Source organism: Macaca nemestrina, chromosome 19 (genome assembly GCF_043159975.1).
Source record: "Macaca nemestrina isolate mMacNem1 chromosome 19, mMacNem.hap1, whole genome shotgun sequence".
NCBI classification, from domain to species: Eukaryota; Metazoa; Chordata; class Mammalia; order Primates; family Cercopithecidae; genus Macaca; species Macaca nemestrina.
The window spans coordinates 17512686-17539555 of record NC_092143.1 but is presented as its reverse complement, the minus strand read 5'-3'; the positions used below and the strand labels follow the sequence as shown (position 1 = coordinate 17539555).

Sequence of the window (26870 nt, the reverse complement as noted above, 5' to 3'; positions counted from 1 at the left end):
TGCATTCCAGCCTTGTCAATAGAGACCCTTTCTCAAAAAAAAAAAAAATAAAGAAATATCTTAATGTATATTAATTCATTTAGACAGTAATAAACCATATTAACATAAATGACATTTTTTAAAAAACAGTTTTTCAAAACAAAAATAGTAAGAAGGGTGCCATTGTTTTCTTTTTCTTTTTTCTTTTTCTTTTTTTTTTTCTTGAGACGGAGTCTCGCTCTGTCACCCAGGCTGGAGTGCAGTGGCCGGATCTCAGCTCACTGCAAGCTCCGTCTCCCAGGTTCACGCCATTCTCCTGGCTCAGCCTCCCAAGTAGCTGGGACTGCAGGCGCCCGCCACCTCGCCCGGCTAGTTTTTTGTATTTTTTAATAGAGACGGGGTTTCACTGTGTTAACCAGGATGGTCTCGATCTCCTGACCTCGAGATCCACCCACCTTGGCCTCCCAAAGTGCTGGGATTACAGGCTTGAGCCACCGCGCCCGGCCCTTTTTTTTCTTTTTTTGAGACGGAGTTTTGCTCCTGTCACCCAGGCTGGAATGCAGTGGCTCACTGGTGACCTCCGCCTCCCAGGTTCAAGTGATTCTCCTGCCTCAGTCTCCTGAGTAGTTGGGACTGCAGGCGCGCGCCACCATGCCCAGCTAATTTTTGTATTTTTAGTAGAGACAGGGTTTCACCATGTTGGCTAGGCTGGTCTCAAACTCCTGACCTCAGGTGATCCACCTGCCTCAACCTCCCAAAGTGCTGGGATTACAGGTGTGAGCCACTGCACCCGGCCAGGGTGTCATTGTTTTCTATTTTGGCGATTCTTTTAATATCTGGCTGGATTCTCATATCTCTTTCTGTGTTCCATCAGGTGTGCTATTACAAAAGCAGGTACTGTCTGGAACTCTACTGAAATACAAGTGACAGGTGTGGGGAAGAAAGTGGCACAAAGCAAGTAACATCTTAGTATTGTTATAAAAATAGTTTGACCATATGGATCTTCTGAAAGGGTCTCGGGTGCCTCTTCTGGGGTCCCCCAAGCATGCTTTTAGAATCACTGGACTAGGAATAAGAGACTGTAATTCTAGCTTGTGTTTTTGCGGTGATTATAAATAATCAGAATAGAGGGTAGGCTGTTTGGTTTTTTTTTTTTTTTTTTTTTTTTTTTTTTTTTTTTTTTTTGAGATGGAGTCTTGCTCTATCGCCCAGGCTGGAGTGCAGAGGTATGATCTCGGCTCACCACAACCTCCGTCTCCTGGGTTCAAGCAATTCTCCTGCCTCAGCCTCCTTCATAGCTGGAAGTACAGGTGCCTGCCAACATGGCTGGCTAATTTTTTTTGTATTTTTAGTAGAGACGAAGTTTCACCATGTTGGTCAGGCTGGTCTTGAACTCCTGACCTCAAGTCATCTGCCCACCTTGGCCTCCCAAAGTGCTGGGATTACAGGCATGAGCCACTGCACCCGGCTGAGGATAAGCATTCTTTTAAGAAGGACTGATGGCTCTAATATAAAACAGTTTAAGAACGATTATTCAGATTTAGCAATAATTTTTTCCAAAGTGATTTTTTTTTAAATACTATTCTATTATACTCAGCCATCCAAGTAAACAGGTATTATTTAAAAATCAAGGTAACACTCAACCTGTCAAATAGGTACATTGTCAACTTTCCCTTTAGAATCAACTTTTATTTAACTATTTAGAATACAGCTTAACATATGCTGATTGGGTTGAATTGCATTTATTTTTGCAGTGTGTGTGTCTCTTCTAGGCAGAGTGCATACTGTCTAGTATTAGATGTGGGTAGTTTTTAAAGGAATTAGCATAACGCAGTCACTGATCTGATTCTTATCTCATTTAGAGATGGTGTAGAGGTCGTTGATAGGCCAAATGTAAGAGTGCACAGAGAAGTAAAAAATGAAAGATAGCTTCTTTAATTGCTTAAGTTGCTTGGGCAACTGTGAAAATGAAAGGGCTATTAACAAAAATAGAGCAAAAAGAAGTGCCAGTTTGGAATAAAGATGGTAAGTTCAGTTTTGGGCTGGAAATGTGGGGTAGCTCAGGAGAGGAGCCAGCATGTGACAGGACTGAGAGAATTGTTCACATAGGAGTCAAAACATTTCCAAGGAAAACAGTGTAGAGAGAGCATGAAACTGATAAAAAAAACTATCTATGAAGATTACTTCAGTTTGAGTTGGGGAAGAAAAGATGAAGAAAAGGAAGTTAATACAGGAGAAGAGGGCTTAAGAGAGCTAAGAAGAAGGGTGGGTGGTCAGCCGCATCAGTCAATTACTGTATTGAGATCAACGAATGATAATTGGTTCTTTTTTGAGATAGAGTCTCACTGTGTCGCCAGGCTATATATTCCAGGAGAGCAGTCTCAGCTCACTGCAACCTCCACCTCCCAGAGATTCTCTTGTGTCTCAGCCTCTCGAGTAGCTGAGATTACAGGCGTGCACCACCATGCCCAGCTAATTTTTTGTGTTTTTGGTAGAGACAGGGTTTCACCATGTTGGCTAGGCTGGTCCCGAACTCCTGGTCTCAAGTGATCCACTCATCTCGGCCTCCCAAAGTGCTAGGATTACAGGCCTGAGCCACCGTGCCCAGCTGATAATTGGTTGTTAAATTTGGAACTGCAAAGTCCTGGTTACCTTAGAGAGAGTATTGTTTTGATAAGTTTTTATTATTTCACTTTTGGGTTTGAGAAACATGAAACAGAAGTTTTTGACTTGTCTGGAACAGCACAGATTCCAGAAGGACTAACTCCAGCTCTGACTGGTCCCTTTCCTCCTTCACTGGGGCCATTTACACTGTGTTAATTAAGCTAATTGAGATACTGCTAAAAAACTTACTCCAGCAGAATTCAGTTCCTGAAATATTCAACCTTATTTTAGAGGGAAAAGTTTGTTTTTAGATAGAATGTTTACATTTTAGGTAGAGCACTGGCCTTAGAGTCAGCAGATGTGCATTCCAGCGCTGCTGCTCCTTAACCTCTCTGGGGCCCCCATTTCCTCTTCAGTTGAATTTGGGAGTTGGGCTAGATTATCTCTTAGGCTATGCTAAAATTATGATGTTAGTGACATTTGTCTCTTTTTTCCCTTTTGGTTTTGCTTTATTTTAATAGGTTCACCAAGTTGAAGAGTCTTAATCTTTCCAATAATCATTTAGGGGACTTCCCACTAGCAGTCTGCAGTATTCCAACCCTGGCAGAGCTGAATGTGTCCTGCAATGCCCTGCGATCGGTCCCAGCAGCCGTTGGAGTGATGCACAAGTGTGTACCTCAAACCCCACTGGCGGGTATATCCAGAGACCCCAGGGAAGCTGCATTGGGGGTGTAGCACATGAGATTAGTTAACTTGTTATGTTGGTCATGTGAGTCTTGGCCCCAAATCAACAGATCAGGGACTGTATAGTCTGTATGGAGTTCATGTGTTAGATTTGTATTCTTTACGATCTTGTAAAAAATTAAATATTCTTGTTTAGAACTGAAGATCCCTGCAAATGAGTATGTCTAAACATGGAATGTGGGTTATGTTCTCATTTTTCTGAGTTATATTGAATTCAAAGACTTAGAAATTAATTTTGAGAAATAATAAGGAAAGCCCAAAGGATATCTGAATCAATTTATATCACAGTTAGCTCATGTTGCTCCCATTTAAGCCTATTCAGATTGGGAAAGCTAGTCATAATTTTCATTTTCAATAAAAGATTAAGATGCTTATCTCTGATTATTTCTCTTTGGTCCGTTATTGCCTCAGGCCCTGCCCTTAGGCATTTTGCAAAGAGTAATACATTTTCTGGTAATATGATCTACACTATGGAACTTGTATGTTGATAATAAAGATGTAAAATTTATACATTCTCTTTGTAATTCTTATGTTTTCTCTAATAGCTTACAGACATTTTTGTTGGATGGAAACTTTCTCCAAACCCTTCCTGCTGAGTTGGAGAACATGAAGCAGCTTAGTTATCTGGGTCTTTCTTTCAATGAATTTACTGACATTCCAGAAGTATTGGAGAAATTGACTGCTGTGGATAAACTTTGTATGTCCGGAAACTGTATGGAGACCCTTAGGCTACAGGCTTTAAGAAAAATGCCTCACATTAAACATGTGGATCTAAGGTAACCATTTTTGAGAAATAGATCTCATTTGAGCTGTTGGCTTATATTGCAGGGGTGGGGAGTAGGTTATTGACCAAGTCAAACAGGCTGGATAATTGAATGTGGACCCATTTTTCTATTTCTGCCTAGAGGGAAGAATTATGATTAATAGTAGGGTTTGCTGTTACTGGAGACTTTCTCACTGATGTATGTCTTGAAGGTCTTTGTTTTGCAAATTGGAACCCAGTTGAGTGAGAGAGCTATTTTTTGGTTTTGTTTTGTATTTTTTGTTGTTGTTGCTGTTTTTAAAGAGATAGGGCCTTGCTCTCTTGCCCCGCCTGGAGTGCAGTGATGCGCTCAGAGCTCACTTTAGCCTCAAACTCCTGGGCTCAGGTGATCTTCCTGCCTCAGCCTCCCAAATACTCAGGCGTGTTCAGTTTCATCAGTGTAAAGTAGCATCACCTTTTGCTCCCTTTCTTCTCCATTCGTATGGCTCAGCCAAGGAAACCCATACCTTCCAGTCCCACAAAGAATTGCTTGGCTTCACCTTTCCTCAGAATAAAGGAATCAGACCTGTCCTTCCTAGGGAAGTATTAGCAATTTGCAGATATAAAATTCTTAATTTGGAAGTTAAAGTAATTATAATTTATCTGATTTTTGAGAATTTCTTGGAATGTAACAAGATAAGGAACTCTAAACACTTTGTTAACTTGCTTTCCAAATTGTTTACATTATTTGCCTCTGAGTTCCTTCTATTTAGAAAACCCTCATATTCCAGAATTTAAGCCCTATTTTATTCATCCACCAGTGGTAGAACTTCATTAGAGCCAAGGACAATGGCTTGCACTGACCTCAGGTAACAAGAATGAGATGATTTCCGAGTTACCTGGTACATGAAGGAAGACATTTTTCTTGGTGTGAATTAGCTGACACATAAGATCAATCTAAAATGTCTACAAGTAATAAATCTTAGAACTTTATAAATTCTTAAGATTCATAGTTCTAACTTGAGTCTTTTTAGATGACATCACCTACAGGATATTTAAATACCAGAATAGACATTAGACACTCTGTAAATGTTGCATGACCATGAGTAACTGCTTCCTTCCTTGCCCCTGAGCTGAGGAGGGGAAAATCAGATCAGATTTGTTCTAATTCTGCCTTAATACTTTATTTGTTGTTTATTGTTTTTGTTTTTGCTTCTGTTTTTGTTTTTGTTTTTTGAGACAAGAGTCTCTGTCGCCCAGGCTGGAGTGCAGTGGCATGATCTCAGCTCACTGCAGCCTCCACCTCCTGGATTGAAGAGATTCTCCTCCCTCAACCTCCTGAGTAGCTGGGATTACAGGTGCCTGCCACCACACCTGGCTAGTTTTTATATTTTTAGTAAAGACAGGTTTCACCATGTTGGCCAGGCTGGTCTTGAACTCCTGACCTCAGGTGATCCACCTGCCTCGACTTCTCAAAGTGCTGGAATTAAAGACATAAGCCACCACACCCAGCCTAATTCTGCCTTAATACTTAAAATCAAAGCTAGTGGAGTAATTTAAGGAGAGTCTCGCTTAGTTTCTCTAAGTAAAGGGCTACTTTTGTTGAGTTTTTTTTTCCCCCCATTAATGGAAATGTTACATCAGATTAAGTGATTATTGTTTTCTTTGTATTGATATTCTTTGAGTTTCATATTATTTTTTCTGTGGCATCATTAATAATTCCTCCTCCCCTCTCCTCCTTCTCCTTCTCTTTCTCCTCTTTGTGCAAAGTATGGCTGTTACTTGTTGGTCACTTCTCTTTCTCTCCATGTTTTCTGCCTTGGTGGTTGCATGTACTCTCAGGTTTCATTTTCACCTTTCACCTTGATGTTAATCATTCCCCAGTCTTTCCCTATTCCTTCTTTGACTTCTTGAGACCAGTTCCACTTAAGCTGCTAGCTAGATAACGTCTTGGTTTTCCCTATTGACACATTTAACCAAATACACGTAAAACAGGGTTCAGTGTCTTTCTTACTCAACCAGTTCTTTCTCATGGATTTCTGTTTTTGCTGATAGCAACACCACCTCATTGGTCTTCCAGACACACAACTCTTGGCTGATTCTATCAGCTCTTCTTTTACACGAGTTTCTCTCTTTCATCGCTTCCTTTTTCTTCTCACTGTGACTGTTGTCTTCTAACTGAGCCATTTGCTTCCTTTGTGCAACCTCCCAAGCAAGCACAATTTTGCTCAGAGCCTGCGGTTCTCTACTTCAGGGTATTCAAGCCCTCATATTTGGTTTCAGCCCACTGGTATGTGAGTCCTTTGAGGATGAGGCTATATCTCTGAGCTGCTCATGTGTGAGCCTCCAACCTGTGGGTGGCAAGTGAACTATTCGCGACTTTTCCACAATGAGATGTGTACAGAAGTTGAGACTAATATTTTAGTAACGTATAATGATTTGACATTGCCACAATATCCAACTGCATTATGAGTTGATTCTTGTTGTACAGGGAATCAACTAGTATATTTTATTTTATTTATTATTGTTATTATTATTATTATTTTTTGAGACAGAATTTCACTCTTGTTGTCCAGACTGGAGTGCAGTGGTGCGATCTTGGCTCACTGCAACCTCTGCCTCCCAGATTCAAGCGATTTTCCTGCCTCAGCCTCCCAAGTAGCTGGAATTTCAGGCTCCCATCACCATGACCGGCTAATTTTTTGTAGTTTTAGTAGAGACAGGGTTTCACCATGTTAGCCAGGCTGGTCTTGAACTCCCGATCTCAAGTGATTCACCTGCCTCAGCCTCCCAAAGTGCTGGGATTACAGCCATGAGCTACCGCACCCGACCTCAACTAATTTAGATGTTGTCAAACTTGCACAGTGAGTTGCATGTGGTGTGAGCTGTGTATGGGTTGAGTACTATATATCAGTCTGTCATGAATTACAACTTTAGAAAATAGGTCTCTTTCACCATAGATAATTTAAGCACTGTTTTTATTTATCCTTCAGCCCCAGTGTTAGTCCTTAGTGTGTCCAGTCCTTGGTAAATATTAATTGCCTCACCCACCTTTGTAGCCCAGAGCCTCACATCCCCTGCATTCCTGCAGAAACTATACAGGCAGGTACGAAACTTACCCTGTGCTGTTTTCTTTGATGCAGAGGCTGTTCCATTGCTTCCTTGCACCTGCTTTTCTTCTCCCATGAACACCTGTTCCATTCTGCCCACTCTTGGGAATCAGATGAGTTGCTTCCTTTTCCATAGCCTCTTTTTTTTTTTTAAACCATTCTCTACATTTTATACATCACCCATGGCACTTATCACATACTTGTATTTCCTGTATTTCATAAAGCATATTTGACTCTCTTTACTAAATTGTGAAATCTGTTGAAAAACACCTTGTTGTATTCATCTCTTACTGCAACAAAGCCATAGGTCATCATCGTTGTCACCATCACCGTAGCCCTTCACAGGCTGGAGTGCAGTACAAACACAGCTCACTATAGCCTCCATCTCCTGGACTTAAGTGATCCCCCTACCTCAGCCTCCCGTGTAGCTAGGATGACAAGTACACACTACCACACTTGGCTAATTTTTAAATTTTTTGGAGAGAGGGGCCTCGCTGGCTCAAACTCCTGGGCTCAAGCTGTTCTTCTGCCTCAGACTCCCCAGGTGCTGAGAATACAGGCGTGAGTCACAATGCCTGGCCAGAAGGGAATTTTAGTCATATTTTGCCTCTTAAAAAGTTTGTCCGGGCCAGGCGTGGTGGCTCATGCCTATAATCTCAGCACTTTGGGAGGCTGAGGCAGGTGGATCACCTGAGGTCAGGAGTTCAAGACCAGCCTGGCCAACATGGTGAAACCCCACCTCTACTAAAAATGCAAAAATTAGCTGGGCATAGTGGTGTGCACCTGTAGTCCCAACTATTCAGAAGGCTGAGGCAGAAGACTTGTTTGAACCTGGGAGGTAGAGGTTGCAGTGGGCCAAGATTGCACCGCTGTGCTCCAGGCTGGGTGACAGAGCAAGAGACTTTGTCTATAAATAAATAAATAAATAAATAAATAAATAAATAGTTTGTCCTAGTTATGTCATGGTGACTGTGGTCAACAATATATTGTATTTGTTTGTGTTCTTGTTTTTTCTCTTTTTTTTCTTTTCTTTTCTTCTTTTCTTTTCTTTTCTTTTCTTTTCTTTTCTTTCTTCTCTGAGACAGGGTCTCACTTTGTTACCCAAGCTGGAATGCAGTGGTGCAGTTACGGTTCACTGCAGCCCCAAACTCCTGGGTTCGAGTGATCCTCCTGCCCCAGCCTCTCAAATAGCTGGGAGTATAAGCATGTGCCACCACGGCTGGCTAACTTTTTATTTTTTGTAGAGATGGGGTCTTGCTCTGTTGCCCAGTCTGGTCTCAAACGAACCTCCTACTTCAGCCTCCCAAAGAGTTAGGATTACAGAGTTTGAGCTACCACACCATGCCATAATATATAGTATTCTTGAACAATGCTAAGAGTGGATGTAAAGTATTCTCACCACAAAAGTAATAGCTATGTGAGATGGTGCACGTGAACTAGCTAGAATTAGTCATTTCACAGTGTACATATATTTCAAAAGTCATGCTGTACACAATAAATACGTACAGTTTTATCTGTCAATTAAACAAATAATAAAATAGTTCATCCTAAGTAGCTGAATTACTGTGTGAGCCTGAAAACTTGCTATTTCAGTCATGGTGAGAGTTAGCAACTTAAGCCAAATGTTAACTTTCCTTTTCGTTACATTAACTTTGTTTTTGTTATAGATTTTTTTTGTCTCCTTATTAAACCAACGCTTATTATTTTAGTATTAATACATAAAATTGTGTTAATTGAATGAAATTGTGTGTGGCTTTTTCAAGTGAAGATAATAAAGCCATTTTGAAGGTTATTCGAAGTGTAGATTGGGAAGAAGATGGACCTTTGTTCCATTCCTGCAGTCTGTTGTACCCAAGATGAGATGTGTTTTTTCTTTTTCATTCTGTGTGCACATTCTAGTAATCTAGTGAGCATTTGGAAATAGGCAGATTGCTGGGTTAAGGCCAGTTTTTAAATCTTACAACCTGGAATAAAAAAAGAGAAGGAGCCAAAAAAACATCCTCTTAGGGACATTGGAAAAGGCCATATGCTATGCTTGTGTGTTGACGAATCCCAGCTCTTTGCTGGAACTCATCCTTGTGTTTCAGTGGCTTTAGGATATTATTCTCAATTCATTTTCCATAGCTTTATTTTATTTTTTTAAAGATAGGAATTCACTACAGAGAAACTGCTTTTTCCTGTACTCCAGACTTAAATTAATACTCTTCTTTTTTTTGAGACAGAGTATCGCTCTGTCGCCCAGGCTAGAGTGCAGTGGCATGATCTTGGCTCACCACAACTTCCGCCTCCTGGGTTTAAGCAATTCTCCTGCCGCAGCCTCCCGAGTAGCTGGGATTACAGGCGCGTGCCACCATGCCCAGCTAATTTTTAATACTTTTTTTTAGTAGAGATGGGGTTTCACTGTGCTGGCCAGGCTGGTCTCGAACTCGTGACCTCGTGAACCGCCCACCTTGGCCTCCCAAAGTGTTGGGATTACAGGCATGAGCCACTGCGCCCATCCTATATTAATACTCTTCTAGTCAAGGTCATCATCTCAGCACTTTACTGGCTTTGTAATGGAAAGTAGATGGTTTTTGTTGTGTGTTTCTAAAGGAGTTAGACATAGCCTAACAAACTGGAAATTGACATTTCCATCTATTTTTCTCCCTTTTGAAGCTAAATATGTCTTTGTTATTTTGGTTTGTAGTCCCCATTACTACTTATTTTCTGATAGCTCATCCACAGCAACTTCAGTCAGTTAACTCACTAGTTCTTATGACTAGAGATTCTGCCAGTTTTCCGCTGTGCCTTGCTTCATCGTAGAGGTGTTGATTCCCATTTTTCTCTATCATTCTATGATTTCTCAATAGATCTTAGATACCGGATTTCAAGATTTTCTGCACTTCACTCTATCAAGCAGTATTTTATAGATGGAGGTAGTTTTGGTGGTTCATCCTGGTCCTGAGCAGTTGGGAGTCATGTGCTTGCATTCCCATCTCTGGTGCTCCCATTCAGTGTGCAACTCTTATTTGTTATGTGACTCTGGTCCATTACTGTTTTTCCGCCTCAACCTTTAATTCCATCCTACTCATCCGCCTGCTTATGCATCCTCTCTCCTTCATTCAATATTCATTATAATTGTAATGTGCATAACAGTTGTTCTGAGTTTTGTTTCTTACGTTCTTTTCAGTATGGTGTAGATAGTTTCACAGTTCTTTGGAAGTCAGTTCCTAGTTCTTTGGAAGTCAATGCTTAAGTGGATTATTTTCCCCCTAGAAGTAAATTAAGGTAAAGTCAATGTGCTTATTCCTCTCCCAGCTGTAGTGGTGTCACTTGTGTTTCAGAATATATTGTGAAGGTTAAAACCTCCTGGAATTGTAGCTAAAAATAGATACTCTGGCTAGTTAAGCAAGGCCAGATGCTGAGATTCCAAAAATCATGGAGAACTGTAGTACAGAGAGAATTGAGTTCTTTCTTGCTATCTCTCGTATTAGGGTGTTTAGCATTGCAGTTAATTGTAGTCTCTATTTATGTCCTTTTCCTTCAAGGTTGAACATAATTAGGAAGCTGATAGCAGATGAAGTGGACTTTCTACAGCATGTTACTCAGCTTGACCTACGAGACAATAAACTTGGTGATCTAGATGCCATGATTTTCAACAACATTGAAGTTTTACACTGTGAAAGGAATCAACTGGTCACATTAGACATCTGTGGCTATTTCCTAAAAGCACTCTATGCCTCTTCTAATGGTATGTATCATAGGCCACATCAAAGTTGCTCTTTTGGTTCCAAGAATTTACCCAGCATCATTATTTCTGCCTCTCTGATTGTTCTTTGCTCAAGTAGTTAGTAAAATAGCTCAAATTTTGTTAAAATAAAAGTCACAAAACAAAAATGCTGAGGAATTTCAAGGAATCAAAAAGGAAGATTTTATTTTGCCTGTAAGTTACTCACACTTTTGATTTGGATTTTCTGCTTAAAGGAAGAGAGAAAAGAGAACTATTTCGTGGGCTACATTACCAAGATCTAGAGATCTTTACTACCTTATTACTAAATCTGGAACCTTTATTTAATACTGGAGAGTGAAAGGAAGTTTTATTTTGACTCCATTCAGGATTTCCAGTTTCATGTTTGACTGACAGAGAGCTCACCTTAAGATAAACCAGAATGTTAGCTGGGCATGGCGATGCATGCCTGTAGTCCCAGCTACTTGGGAATGGGAAGCTGAGGCAGGAGAATTGCTGGAGCCCAGGAGGTGGAGGCTGCCGTGGTCTGAGATCACACTACTGCACTCCAGCCTGGTTGACAGAGTGAGACCCTGTCTAAAAAAAAAAAAAAGAAAAGATAATTTTAAAAAGATAAACCAGAATGATATACCCACAAGGACACCATAAAGCAAGAGTCTTCATCATTTAATATTTCTTTCTAAGAATCTGAAAATCAGGGCAGTTCCAAAAAAGAAAAGGTAATATGGGCATATGTTTGCTAAGATGAAGGTTTCAATTCCCTGCAGTCATTAAACTGAATGAAAACAAGTGTTCACTACTGCACGTTGAACATATGTTTATCATGCACTTGTTTTATGCATAGTGCAGCTCATGAGCTCTGAAAGATGAAGGATTTTTCAAATGTGATTACTGTTATCTCAGAAAAACAAGCCAAACCTCATATAGGTATATTTTCTAATGTAATCAGTTTAGCTGAGCACTGAAGGGTTATAGGATTTAGATAACCAGTGGGAATGAAGTAGGAAGAAAAAATCTGAATGTGGCTTGTTGGGCAGTTGGGAGAAGATAGGGAATTCTGAACCCACAGATGTAATTAGGAGAGGCATGCTTATAGTCAGATAGTGAAGCATTGGCCTTAGTATAATAAGCAATAGAGAACCGGTAAAGACTCTAAAGTGGAGGAGACATGATGGAAGTGATGCTTTAAGGTGGTTAATGTGAAAAGAGTGTGTACAGAATGCATTTATAGGAGAAGGTTGAGGGTAATCCACTACTCCACTAATCCAAGTTATTGTGATGGGCTTCATTTGGGCTAATGGGAACTCGTAGTCAGGATTACAGATGTTGATTTGAGACTCATCTGCTCAGAGGGGATACCTGAAACCAGGGAAGTAAGGTAACTGGAAGAGAGGAGAGTACTAGTACCAAAGGTCTACTTACACACCCCTCACACTTAGCTGGAGCCAAACTGGGCAACCAGATAGGAGCTACACCTGTGAATTACTTGGTAACTGTTTAGAGAAGCAGAAGGACATTTACAAACTACTCTGCCCAAGAAACAAAGTTACAGGGGACGGTGGTGTCATATTTCATAAAGTTTTGAGGAAGAGTTTCAGATTTAAGTAAAATAAGTCATTTGTGACCCACTGGAGTGCTGTTTCAGTAAGGTGATGAGGGCAAAAAACAAGAAGCATTATTTGGTTTTATGGAAGGACACTTGGGTTTTGAAAGGATGGCACTTGTGGTTAATCCTTCAGGTGTAATACAGCCTCCATAACAATAAGAGAGCAACAGTAAATAGATAGAAAAGAGGTAGGAAATTAGAATGCGTGATTTATTTCAATCTCTGAAGAAGATCTTGTGATTAAAAGTTCTTTTTTACTTTTCTGTACTTTTAAAGTTGAACAAATGATGTATTGTACTTCCTAAACAAACAATAGAGAATAAAGCACAGTAATGATGTTCCACATACAAAAAGAGTCTCTGTCATTTGGATAGTAATGTCTTTGTGTTTTTTTTTTCCTTTCTAGAACTTGTTCAACTTGATGTTTACCCAGTTCCAAATTATCTGTCCTACATGGATGTTTCAAGGTAAGAAGTCAAGTCTTAGAGCCCACTAGAGTCTACTAGAAAATTATTTAGTAATTCTAACTGAGCTTATGCACAAGTACTTTTTAATATTTTGAAAGTAAATGATAAAAAATTAATGATTTTTACTTTATTCTCTAAAATTATATATATTTGTTGATTAAAATACATTTGTAGCTCAAACCAGAGCATCAAAGTGTCAGTGTGCACACCAATTTGAACACCAGATTTGGACTTGAAAGGTGAGTTGAGGGCCATATGGCTTAAAGCTCTAATAACTCTTTTCATTATATGAATCATATTTTTGTGTCTTTCCCTGAAGTAATGTTAATTTTATTTTTTATTTTCAATTTTTTTTATTTTTTTAAACTCTGCCAAGTCTTAGGATAATTTAATTTTTAAGTGCTTTATTTCTTTTGATTTCTTTCCCCCCTTGTTTAGACATATATCTCTTTGCTAAGAATTCTTAGAAAATAGTGACAAAGCCTATCAAAGTAGAAATTCTATACAACCTGCTTGGTTTTCTTAGCTTCTTTTTGAATATGCTAACCATTTTACCTTCTATGGTAATTTGCTTCTGCGGTATATTATATTTATTGCAGTTACCACAAATATTATAGTAGACTTTTTCTTAAAGGCACAAAGACTTGACAGTGTCTACAGTATGTATTTATACGACGTAAACTTAAAAATTTTTAACAATGAATTATAAAATTGAAACTCATTTTGAAGGTAATTCCAAAGAAGATACACAAAAATGTTCTAAACATAGGGAGTTTGTGGCCCACTCAAGGTGACAACTGGTAACTCATTTCAGTGCTTAAATTCTGGTGTGTTTATTAACAGTCACCATGCTTTTTAATCACAACTATTGTATGATTTGTCTTGTACAGAATTTTGCCTTTTGTCTTGAGATTACACAGGCTTAGCTATTTTAATAATATACTGAATCACAATTATGCAAGACATGTCAGTATTTGGTTATTGGGAAAATATTACAGTTAAATTTTTATTATAAAGATATAACTATAAAATCATAAAGCTCTTTGAGTAGTGCTTCTTGCATTTCCTAACAACTACCCATCAGACAATTTTATTTAATTAACTTAAATCAGACATTACCTAGTTTTCTTTCCCCACCTGCTCCTCCCAACCCCCCAGCAACCCTGAATGTTATTTTCACATTTTGAATAAGAGCAGTATAGGAACAGTATAGGAATGGGATTTGCGTACATGGGTGCATATAAATATCTTGAACAGATTTCTTTTCTTTTCTTTTCTTTTCTTTTCTTTTCTTTTCTTTTCTTTTCTTTTCTTTGAGATGGAGTCTTGCTCTGTTGCCCAGGCTGGAGTGCAGTGGCGCAATCTTGGCTTACTACAACCTCTACTTCCTGGGTTCAAATGATTCTCCTGCTCCAACCTCCTGAGCAGCTGGGATTACAGTCACACACCACCATGCCTGGCTAATTTTTTTGTATTTTTGTAGAGATGGGATTTCACCACGTTGGCCAGGCTGGTCTGGAACTCCTGACCTCAAGTGGAGTGCAATGGTGTGATGTTGGCTCACTGCAATCTCCCCCTCCCGGGTTCAAGCAATTCTCGTGCCTTAGCCTCTCGAGTAGCTGGGATTACAGGCATGTGCCACCACACCCAGCTAATTTTTGTATTTTTTAAGTAGAGACAGGGTTTCACGATGTTGGTCAGGCTTGTCTCAAACTCCTGACCTCTGGTGATCTGCTGGCCTCGGCCTCCCAAAATGCTGGAATTACAGGCATGAGCTACCACGCCCCGCCTAGTTCTCTTTTTTATAGTAACTGTAATTACCATCTAGTGCCCAAGTAAATGTTTTTAATTAATTAATTCTTCGAGTTAACTGTTAGTGAACTTTTCATTGCCACCATTTTAAAACTATTTCTCTCCCTTCCCATTTATCCATGGCTATATTTTCATGATGACAGCTGGAGTTGGGAAATATTTTAATATTAAGGGAAAAAATATAAATTTGAAATTAAAACTGTGATATGCCATTTGACTTTGTGTGTTTTTATTTTCAGTAGAACACATATTCTCCCTAAAATTGGCATAGGTCTGTAGACCCTTTAGGAAAGTCAATTTGGAGCCAGGCTTTTTTTTTTTTTCAAGACTTTAGAGATGATACAGATTATGTAACTATGTCCTTCCTTCTTTTTAAAAAATTTAACTTTTTTTAGAGATAGGATCTCGCTCTGTCACCCAGGTTGGAGTGCAGCGATGAGATCATAGCTCACTGTAAACCTCGAACTCCTCTACTCCAGCAGTCCTCCCACTGTAGCCTTTTGAGTAGCTGGGACTAGTGGTGCATGCCACCATGAGCAGCTAATTTTTTATGTTTTGTAGCAATGGGGTCTCGCTATGTTGCCCAGGCTGATCTTGAACTCTTGGACACAAGTGATCCTCCCATAGGCATGAGCTACTGTGCTCTGCCTATTCCTTACTTTTTCTTTATTTCTTCTCCCTATCACAATTCTTCTTACTTCTGGAGAAAAGCGAATCCACATATTCTTTCGATTTATGCCCACGGTACTTTGGTATTTCATTTAAGGTTTTACTTATTCTTTGTAATAATTTGAGTTTAGAACCACTTTTGAGGCCAAATTCAACCAAACAATTTTATGTTCTTGCATTTAGGAACCGCTTAGAAAATGTGCCTGAGTGGGTATGTGAAAGCCGAAAGCTAGAAGTTTTGGATATTGGCCATAATCAAATATGTGAACTTCCTGCCCGGTGAGTATTGCAGATCAAATGAGAGGATCTCACAATAGATGAGCAATTTAAAAAATTGCTGATTCGGTGTTTAACTTGGTATCATAAGCCTAAAAGAGTTTGCTTTAAAAACGAATATGGTATCTTTTACCCCGTGTGGTGTCTTCAAGTTACAAACTTTCTTCATGCAGTGCAGTGAGGAGTAGAGTGAGGCTTTGACTCTCAGCCAGACTTTTCAAAACCGTGCAGGCAGTTGTGCTTGGTGGAAATTTTTAAGTAAGCCAAAAACAATCTTTGAAGCAAACAATATGATTAGCCCACTTCTGGGATCTTAAGTCTTTCAGAATCTTCCACCTCTGTTCGTTGACTTAATATGTCTACTTTAAACATAAATACCTTTTGTTCTCCCTAGACCTTAACTTTGAGGGGGAAATAAGATGGTTAGGTCATGAAACCTAGAAAGAGCAAACTAGACTAGATTCTCTTTTTCTTGTTGTGAAATTTGGGAGTAGAAGGTTCAAGAACTTCTTACTCTTAAATATGTTCTTATTTTTATTTTATAATTTTCACTCTAATGGCAAGATTTGCAAAACAGCCACATGATGACTTCTATTGTCTGTAAATATAGACAGATATTTTCAAGTTGACTAATCATGGTCAAAATATTAGTGAATTTTTAGTGACTAGCCATGCAGTTAGTAACCCTAAGAGTCTATTCAGTGCTGTCCTGTAGAACTTTCTGTGATGATTGAAGTGCTCTGTATCTGTGCTGCCCAGTATAGTATCCACTGGCCATCTGTGGCTATTGAGCACTTGCATTGTGGCTAATGTAACTGAGGAACTGAATTTTGTGTATTCGTTAATTCCAATTAACTTAAATTCATATAGTTACTTGTGGTTGCCTCAACTCAGGTCTTATTATTTCCACCATTCTCAGCCAATCACTGAACAGAGGAAGTCAGTTATTTTTAGCTATGTATAGTCAAAAACATCAGTGAAAATATTGTAGAAGTATGTTACCATTTTGGAGTAAACTAAGTGCACAATCTTTAAAGGTATGTGATCACCATTCTTGTTTCCTTACCAAGAAGATACACTTGCTTGGTAAACCTAGTAAACATGTTAGAGTTCAGCTGTTCAGGATGGTAGCCCCCAGCCAGCCATTAGCCAAGTGACTGTTGAGCACCTGAAATGTAACTTGTCCTAATTGGAAGTGCTGTAAGTGTAAAATATACATGGAATGTAAAATCATAATAGTGTACATTAATTACGTGTTAATATTTGGGGTATATTCTGGGTTAAATGAAATAATACTCTGAGAATTCATTTACTTGTTCTTTTTTTTTTCTTTTAATGTGGCTACTAGATAATTTAAAATTACATGTGGCTTATATTTGATAACACTGTGTTAGAATGTAGCTCTTATTAAAGAAATCTGAGTTATATTTTCATCCCTGAAAAGCTCTGTTAATTTCATTATGTTCCTCAGCAATACATTATACCTGTAAATATGATCCATTTGAAAGTGCTTTCTGCCCTAGAATATTATGTTGACTGACCATTTAGGTGACCCGTTGCAGCCATCACTATTAACAAGAGGAGATGTTTGTGTGTGTGTGTGTGTGTGTGTGTGTGTGTGTGTGTGTGTGTGTGTGTGTGTGTGTGTCCATGCATGGCCCTTTTAGTAAAAGAACAGGAAAAACGAAAACAGTAGGGAAAAAAATAATTTATTGAAAAAAATTTTCTACCTTATCTTCTATTTTCTTTCTGTCTTTCCTTCTTTTCTTTTATTATTTTTTTCTTTTTTTTGAGACAGAGTCACGATCCTGACTCACTGCAATCTCTGCCACCCGGGTTCAAGCAATTCTTGTGCCTCAGCCTCCCGAGTAACTGGGACTACAGGCACGTGCCACCATGCCTGGCTAATTTTTGTATTTTTAGTAGAGACGGGGTTTCACTGTGTTGACCAGGCTGTTCTTGAACTCCTGACCTCAGGTGATCCGCCTGCCTCAGCCTCCCGAAGTGCTGGGATTATAGCCATGAGCCACCGCACCTGGCCTTTTCTTCTATTTTCTCTGTTCTCTTTCCCCCTTTCACCCCTCGATCCCACAGATAGCACATTGGCATCCAAGTTCTCTGTTTTGCTGAAGGCTACAAAGATATATCATATATATTTTTTATATTTGTATATATTATACATTAATATATATTTATATTTTATACATATAAACAAACAAATGCAAGATAACTGACATTGTATCCAATTTTCCCCCCCAGATTTGTTGATCTAATTTGTTCTGCGTCAGAACAGGCTTTTTGAGAATCTAAACAAATGCTTATTCAATGCAAATCCCAAATGCTCTATTGTTATTGTATTCTTGTGTGTGTGTGTGTTTAACATGTGGAACAAAAAGAGTGTGCATTGTTTTTCTGTTTATAGTGTTGTTCAGTTGCAAACTCTGCATAAGCCCTGTTGTTGATGTAATAGGCAAGACTGGGTACCGTGGCTCTTGATCTAGTCCCAGCACATTGGGAGGCCAAGGCAGGAAGATTGCTTGAGCCCAGGAGTTCAAGACCAGCCTGGGCAATACTGCAAGACCCTATCTCTACAAAAAATAAAATTAGCCAGACATGGTGGTGTGTGCCTGTAGTCCCAGCTACTTGGAAGACTTGAGGCAGGAGGATTGCTTGAGCCTAGGAGGTCGAGGTTACAGTAACGTGTGATTGCATCACTGCACTCCAGCGTGAGCGACAGAACTGAGACGCTGCCTCTTAAAAAGAAAAAAAAAAATTCAGGCAAGACAATGGTTAATTAAAATTGATTTAATACTCATACTTTGTCCAAGTAAGGTATATGAAGAGTTTGACAGGGCCGGGTGTGGTGGCTCATGCCTGTAATCCTAGCACATGGGGAGGCCAAGGCGGTCAGATCACCTGAGGTCAGCAGTTCAAGACCAGCCTGACCAACATGGTGAAACCCTGTCTCTACTAAAAAATACAAAAATTAGCTGGGCGTGGTGGCACATGCCTGTAGTCCCAGCTACTCTGGAGGCTGAGGCAGGAGAATCACTTGAACCCAGGAGGTGGAGGTTGCAGTGAGCCAAGATTGCACCATTGCACTCCAGCCTCAGCGACAGAGTGAGACTCTATCTCAAAGGAAAAAAAAAAAAAAAGAGTTTGACAAAAGAGAAATTATTAGAGGCAGAAATGTATTAAAAAGGAAAGAAAGTATTTTAATGTTTAGACAGTACCCAAAAGAATTGAACTAAACCAAATAATTAGCATTCAATACTCATCCTATAGTTGATCTTTTTTATTTGGAAAAATCAAGATAAAAGATTTTATCACCTTTTAGTTATTTATGTGGTAAAGGATACGTATATATATATGACGAACCACATGCTGAAATAATAAGCTGGAGTGACCATTACAGAGACTGCCCTATGGTAATGGTAACTGCATAGATAATCTGGCCCGGATAATCTGTCTTGTCACACTGATATCTGAACCTGCCAACTTAGATATCTTTAATTGGGGCCTGTGGTGTCACAGCATTGAGACAGGTTGCTAGCATCTTTGTGAGCAAAGAAACTCCATTTGCTATTTAAAGTGAATAAAGTTATGCCCTAATGTTACGGGAATTTTTAACTCTTGTGGATTGAAGGATACATAATTTGGATTAGACAAGAAGAGTAAGTTCAGGAGACCTATTGTGCAGCATTTTAACTACAGTTAATAACAATGTCTTGTATTCTTGAAAATAGCTAAAGGAGTAGATTTAAATGTTCTCACCACAAAAAAAATGATAAATATGTGAAGTAATGCATATGATAATTAGCTTGATTTAGCCATCCCACAATGTATACATATATTAAAACATGTTTTACACCGTAAATGTATGCTAATTTTTGTCAACTAAAAATTATTTTTAAAAAATTGTGGGCATTCATGAGTGAGATCAGAATGGTGGAAAACAGGAGGTGGATGAGGAAGCCTCATTCTTTGACAGCAGATTAATAAATTAATTCTTAATTTATCAATTAGGCAGATTGATAAATTCTTAATCTAAAGTGATCAGGATGCAAATTGTAACCTCACTTTTCCCCACCCCTGAGATGTCTGTTTAAACCCAGGGCCTGTTTTATTCTCTGTAATGTTAGGGAAGTCTGAAGTGGTCATAATGTAGATTTACATTAGATTAACAAGTATTCATCATCTCTGACAGTTCTGATGACCTTCACAAGAAACACAGCCAAGCTTCCAAATGGCTCTTTAAGTCTCTCAAGAAAATAGTGGATTAAGTACATGCTGCTCTTTCAGGAGGGAGTCTCTACCTTGGTCTAGGATTAAGCTAGAAAAAAACAGAGACATACAGCCAGGGAAGTGAGGCAAAGAAGAAACAATTAGGATTGTGAAATGCAACTGAGGAAAAACATAACATTTTCTCAGTTGACATTTGTAAAAGTTTGATTGAATAACCCTTTATTTAATGCAGATCCTATAAGTAAAGACTGCTCAGCTGTGTTTATTCAGAATCTCTTATGGGTAAAGCACCCAGCATTCTGGGACAATACAAGATACAAGCCCCACTCTGGAGAAGCATGCAGCCTTTTGAAGCTTGCCTTGTGACCCTGACAAGATTAGACTGATCCCTTCAGTGGCTCCATCTATAGAACTTGCTTTTTGCTATGGAGAGCTTCTTTGCTCAGTATCTGTTTACATAGTTTTTTCCTTTCTCCTTTCCTTGAGTATAGAAAGTATTGAAACACAAATAGTTCCAAGTTTGAATTTATATTAAAATGAATTTGTAGTTGCTCCAAATGAATTTGTGATTTTGGGAGAGATAATTTTAAGTATTCTACTCTTTTTCATTTTTCGGTCTTTTGTCCCTTTTTATACAGCTTATTTTGTAACAGCAGTCTCCGGAAACTACTGGCAGGACACAACCAGTTGGCAAGGCTTCCTGAAAGGCTAGAAAGAACCTCGGTGGAGGTCTTGGATGTGCAACACAACCAGCTCCTTGAGCTCCCGCCTAACCTTCTGATGAAGGCTGACAGGTAAAGCCATTTGTCTTGTTTATCATCTGAGTCTATAAATAGTCCCTCATTTGTATCTTTGTCTTTTGTGACCTGAGACTGTATGAACTTTCTGATTATGTGTCTGTCCCAGATTTGTGAAGGAAATAGTTTTGCCAGCCACTTTACTGACCATTTTGTAGGCGATGGAGTCAGGAGCAACCTATAGATTCTTTATTAACTTTGCTGCTCTCTGGAACAAAGTAGGTTACATTGTCCATACATGTGTCATGGGGATATAGGTGTAAAACAAGGATGAGAAGTGTGCTCCTGTGTTACTACCTGGTCACATTCCATGCCAGGCTTAGCTTAATTATCTTATGATTCTCTGTTCCTGCTTTCACATGTTTGGGACTTTGGGAGATGGAGATGAATTGTCCTAGAGTTAGCTTAGTTATTGTTTTTGGTTTTTTGATTTTTTGAGACAGAGTCTCACTGTGTTGCTTAGGCTGAAGTGTAGTGGTGCGGTCTCGACTCATTGGAACTTCTGCCTCCCAGGTTCAAGCGATTCTCCTGCCTCAGCCTCCCAAGTAGCTGGGACTACAGGCATGTGCCACCATGCCCAACTAATTTTTTGTATTTTTAGTAGAGATGGGGTTTTGCCATGTTGGCCAGGCTGGTTTCGAACTCCTGGCCTCAAGCGACCCACCCACCTTGGCCACCCAAAATACTGGGATTACAGGTGCGAGCCACTGTGCCCAGCACTTGCTGTTTTTTAATCAGTCCTTCTTATCTTTACCATAATTAACTCCATATTCAATTCAATTATTTTGTTTTGAAAAAGCAAAATTTTCCTAAATTACTTGTATCATACACTTTAAGCATTTGAAGAAGTTGTTTTGAATGGGAGGGAGAGGTTAATTTCAACATTAAATGAAGCTCTGTTATTTTGTTGTGATAAGTTGCCACATACAGAATTTTCTTTAAAGAAAGCTTTAAGTAACAGTGGCTGTTAACTTACTTTGGAGCATCTTGTTTGCTTCAGAACCCATGTGCATCATTCTAAAACATTTCATAGGCTGATAGCCTGAGTTATTTTGACTTCTGCTCCCATGTTTATTTTTAGGGAGTGACCATTACTTTAGAGACAATATGAAGGATCTAACTTTTAGTGTATCTCATAATGAAGACAAAAATGTTAAATTTAATTTTGCTTCTAGAAGTGCAGAGAAAAGAAGGAAATGATGACGGATCTTTTTACCTTACAAAATAAATGTTAGCTGTGTTTCAGCATGTGTCATATTATGTGGGTGAAATGGCCATCTGCAATCTCTGGCTCTCCTAAGCTGAATTAGATTTGCCACTGCATGTGCCTAACTCCCTGAGCTTACTCCTATCATAATAGCCATCGCACACTGTATTGTAATTTCTTGTTCACTTGTCTCTCTCCATTATTAGATTACTAACATGCGGCCAATGACTGTGTCTTAATTATAGTTTTATCATCAACATCTTACAGTGTCTAGAATAAAGGAAAGTGCTCAAAAAATATTTGTGTAATAAATGATAGAGAATTTAAGGAATTTCAATTCCAGGCTTTATATTTTTTTCTTCCTCATCTTTTCCATAAATCTTTAATAAGATTAAAAAAAATCTTACTACAAAAAGATGACTTATATTCAGTAAAGTGTCCAACTTTTAAGTGTACTGCTCAATGAATTTTTACATATTTATAGAAATAGTTGCAGGGACCACCTTACCCAGAACAAGATATAGAACATTTCTAGCACTCTTCTTTTTCCTTTTGTTCTGTTTTCCTCACTTAAAAAGAAAATTATCTTCATTGTACTCATGTAAGTTATAACGAATTCCAACTGGAATAATTATAAAGAAACAATAGAACTATGAGAAAATGGGATTGTCATATTGTAATTGGCCAGTACTATGTCATCCTCCTGGTAAAAAGTGAAATGTTTCAAGATCATTGAAAGAATTCTTGTTTTCTGGTTTTGGGGTATTTTTTTTTTTTTTTTTTTGAGACGGAGTCTCGCTCTGTTGCCCAGGCTGGAGTGCAGTGGCCAGATCTCAGCTCACAGCAAGCTCCGCCTCCCGGGTTCACGCCATTCTCCTGCCTCAGCCTCCCAAGTAGCTGGGACCACAGACGCCCGCCACCTCGCCCGGCTAGTTTTTTGTATTTTTTAGTAGAGACGGGGTTTCACCATGTTAGCTAGGATGGTCTCGATCTCCTGACCTTGTGATCCACCCGTCTCGGCCTCCCAAAGTGCTGGGATTACAGGCTTGAGCCACCGCACCCGGCCTCTTTTTTTTTTTTTGAGACGGAGTCTAGCTTTGTGGCCCAGGCTTGAAGTGCAGTGGTGTGATCTCAGCTCATTGCAGCCTCCACCTCCTGGGTTCAAGTGATTCTCTTCCCTCAGCCTCCCAAATAGCCAGGATTACAGGTGTGTGCCACCACTTCTGGCTAATTTTTGTAATTTTAGTAGAGATGGGGTTTCCCCATGTTGACCAGGCTGATCTTAAACTTCTGACCTCAAGTGATCCACCTGCCTTGGCCTCCCAAAGTGCTAGGGTAGGTGTGAGCCACCGCACCAGGCCAGAATTATGGTTTTTACATTAATATCAAAGCACAGTGTGCAGAGACAGATCACTTTAGACATATACTTTCTGGTTGTGAATACTATAAAATTTGATTTCTTCTATGGAGAATTATAAGTTATATCATAATGGGAATCCACTTGTTCCCCTAGAGTTCTACACTGAATCTGTAGGACCAAATAAAGGAATAGATATAGGTTTTAGGAGTCTGAGTGAAATAAAAACCATTTCTGAATCTGGCCAATTCTGGTAAGTTCACGACTATTAAAGGTTATCAGTGCTAGAATTTCCAGTAGATAATAATCATTCTTTATTCATTTCCGAGAATTTGATTTTTCTCAGAAATACATTTCTGTATTTCATTTTCTGGAGACTGTGTTTTCATGTTTAGATGTGTTTAAACAAGGATTTAAGTAAGAACAATTGTAGTTTTAGGGGATTGTGATGACTCCCAGGATTGAGAACCACTGCCTTGATTGTTGACTTTGTGATTCTGTGCAGGTCATTCTAAACGTCGGTTTTTCTCATTTTGCTTATTTGTTCAGTTCTCAAATGGTACCTATATGTTGGAAAAGGAAGGATTGTGTGAACTGGAACATGAATATGAACTGGACAAAGGTGTGAACTGAGCCACTGGAAGGACACTGCTATCAGAAGCTAGGCCAGCAGTGTTAGCTAAAGGCATTTAGGCAGAAATCCCCATACAAATAGACTGACGTGTCTACAGCCAGCTGCATTTTTGAAAACAGGGGCTGTTAGGAAGAATTTGCCAGCCTTTGGAGGCTGTGAGGGGAGGACAGGGCAGGATAAATAACATTTCTGGCACAGGAGAGTTCTGGAGTAAAGGGTTGGGTGAATAAGAAGGAGCAAATATCTTGGTTTTATTTTATGAGAGTAAAACAAATGACCAAAAAATGGGAGAAATAAGAAACTGTTTCAAGAAGGCATATTCCCGTACCTTTGTTTTCCAAGCTATAATTGCTACATCTCCAGCATAGCATAGCAACTGATTTAGTAGAAACAGAAAGAAAAGTTAAGATTGTTAATTATCTTGGGCAGACAGGATTATGTGAAGGGGGTGGGATAAATTTGATTAGCTGTTTTTTTAAAACCATATTTTTATATTAGTTCACTTGTTAGAAGATAACAAAAATAACATTTTCTAATGATTTCCACCAAAGTATTGCCTTTAAAGGTTAATACTTATCCTCTTTGCACAACCTCAATACTGGAGATTTTTACCTACCTATTTTTAAAAATTTTATTACTTTTTTTTTTATTGAGGCATAATTTAAACTCAGGAAAATTTACAAATATAGTGTATTTAGTTTGATGAGTTTGAGGGGGGAATGATTAAACTAGTAAACAGTTGTTGAAGTAGGCCAACCCAGAAAACATGAAATTTAAAATATTAAAGACAGTTTTTAGGAAAGATTCTTTGTGACTGCCTTCTTGCAGAGGGTTTCAGTTGTGATTTGTTTTTGTTCACATGGTTCAATGCAGCAAACATCTCACTGAGTTTAAATCACTGTGCTGGATGCGTAGGACATTGAGAAATGACTACATATAGGAATTATCCTCAAGAAGCTTACAATCTAATGAAGAGTTTAAAGTAACTGCACAATAAACTATAGTGAAAGGTAGGTTTAAGAAGGTAGAATAGACGGAAAATTATAAAGTTGGTCTAGTATAATTTAGGCTTATGGTATGATGAGCAACATTCTGTTGTTGGATGATACAAAGCTGTGTGTTTGGCAAACAGCTGCAGGCATTGGTGAAACTTTGCTTCAGTTGCCCTTCCATTCAGTTTGCTACATAATACAAATCTTAAAAATATGTAAATTCCTTTTTTTTTTTTTTGTGGTAATAAATTATGGTTACAGTTCTGTGTTTCGTTATATAACTGAGGAAAGGACTTTATGTGTTTCAGTGGTTCATCCTCTAAGTAGAACTTGCGCTACCAAGTGTTATGAGAAATATCAGAGAAGCATGTGTTATTGGACACAGGGCAGAAGACCACATTTTGACTCATGAGAGTTTTCCTTTGCTCTGAATTTTTCCTGCTAAAGCCAGTCTCATACTGTCAAGTATTACAGGGCCGGGCACAGTGGCTCACACCTATAATCCCAGAACTTTGGGAGGCCAGCACGGGAGGATTGCTTGAGCCTGAGAGTTTGAGACCAGCCTGGGCAACATGGCAAGACCCTGTCTCTACAAACTGAAAAAAACAAAACAAAACAAAAAAAACAAGTCAGGTGTGGTGGCCACATCTCTGGTCCCAGCTACTTGGAAGGCTGAGGTGGGAAGATCACTTGAGCCTAGGAGTTCGAGGCTGCTGTGAGCTCTGATCATGCCACCTACACTCCAGCCTGGGTTACAGAGTGTGACCCTGTCTCAGAAAATGAAAAAAAGGTATTGCAGCTTTAGAATAGTATATATTAATCTACTATACCTGGTAGCAGGAAGCTATTTGGTAACCAAATAAGAGACAGGGAATCTGTGTTACATTAGACAACTTTTAGTCATCTTCATCTTCCTCTAAATACTTGAGGAAGATATTCTAACCTAGATCATGGGCCTAGATTTCTCATTTACCTGTCTTTTTAATTAGAGTTGAGGATTTTCCTGATGGAAACCCCAAAGGAGTTTCAGATAATTAGTTGTCATCAACAGATGGGTGCGGGGAGGGTAGACATTCTCCATGGGTCACCGGAGTGGATGAGACATTGCCAGAGGGACTGCCATCCTTCTGTTTCTTCCTGAAATCTTGGCAATGGCTGACTCCCTGTCCACCTAGCATCTGCACACACATTTGATGGCCAGACCGCTTCTCCTGATGAAGTCAGCCTAATTAACAAAGCCAAAATGGACCCGTTAAAGGAGAGTTACAGGTCCCTGCTGTGGGAGGGCAGCCAGGTCTGTTTTTATTCCTGAGTGGACTAGTACAAGGTATTTTCAGGGGCAGAAGTTGGGGAAGTGTATGTTCAAATGAGCTTCATGGTAATTGCTCATGTGGGTTTATTAAATATTCCCAGAGTATTAGTCACATTACAGACCATAAGTTTTAGTGACTCAGAGAGAATTTATGTAAATATCAAAAGGACTAAAAGAGAACAGAAAATTTAGAAGAGCATGATCAATTGACCATGACAACTGGTGCCTTTTGGCAAAGACAGATATTTCTGGCATTTTAAAAATCTGAGCTGTAGGCAACTATTTTTTTCGGTGATGAGGGCTATCTTTTGACGTTCTGATGTATCATGAAGTGTCTGATGTTTTGAGAGTCACGGTGGACTAAGATAGTGTTTCTCAAAGTGTTTTCAGAATTTCCTAAAGTACTTATCAGATATGCAGATTCTTGGCTCTTATCTCAGGTCTTCTCACTTCGATTTTAGAGGGATAGTCTGGGAACTGTATGTTTAACAAGGCTCCCCCAGTGACTCCAGTGCAGATGGTCTGCTGAACACACTGAAAGCTTAAGGTGACCCAGGTACTACTGCTGAAACAAATAGATTTTTATAAAA

At 39.1% G+C, this 26870-nt stretch overlaps 1 protein-coding gene and 2 long non-coding RNA genes across 7 annotated transcripts in view; 1 reads left to right on the top strand and 2 right to left on the bottom strand.

Annotated features, from left to right (window-relative positions):
- Window positions 1-26870, top strand: part of LOC105477008 (PH domain and leucine rich repeat protein phosphatase 1) — a 267523-nt gene that overhangs the window by 181240 nt on the left and 59413 nt on the right. Inside the window, exons 5-10 of the mRNA XM_011733306.3 lie at window positions 3105-3251; window positions 3873-4103; window positions 10707-10909; window positions 12919-12979; window positions 15644-15739; window positions 20620-20775. Coding sequence (XP_011731608.2) covers window positions 3105-3251; window positions 3873-4103; window positions 10707-10909; window positions 12919-12979; window positions 15644-15739; window positions 20620-20775 — 894 coding nt within the window. The remainder of the gene's footprint in view (window positions 1-3104; window positions 3252-3872; window positions 4104-10706; window positions 10910-12918; window positions 12980-15643; window positions 15740-20619; window positions 20776-26870) is intronic.
- Window positions 1-26870, bottom strand: part of LOC105477006 (uncharacterized) — a 99433-nt gene that overhangs the window by 36267 nt on the left and 36296 nt on the right. For 4 of the 5 annotated variants that reach the window (XR_011616828.1, XR_011616829.1, XR_011616830.1 and 1 more), the window contains one exon: window positions 11312-11482. The exons of the other annotated variant lie outside the window; for it this stretch is intronic. This is a non-coding gene — a long non-coding RNA (uncharacterized lncRNA). The remainder of the gene's footprint in view (window positions 1-11311; window positions 11483-26870) is intronic. 5 annotated transcript variants of the gene reach the window in all.
- On the bottom strand, window positions 23774-26073 carry LOC139359996 (uncharacterized). Its single transcript, XR_011616836.1, has 3 exons — window positions 25942-26073; window positions 24305-24352; window positions 23774-23905 (listed from the first exon to the last, which is right to left on the bottom strand). It is a non-coding gene; the product is annotated as an uncharacterized lncRNA (long non-coding RNA).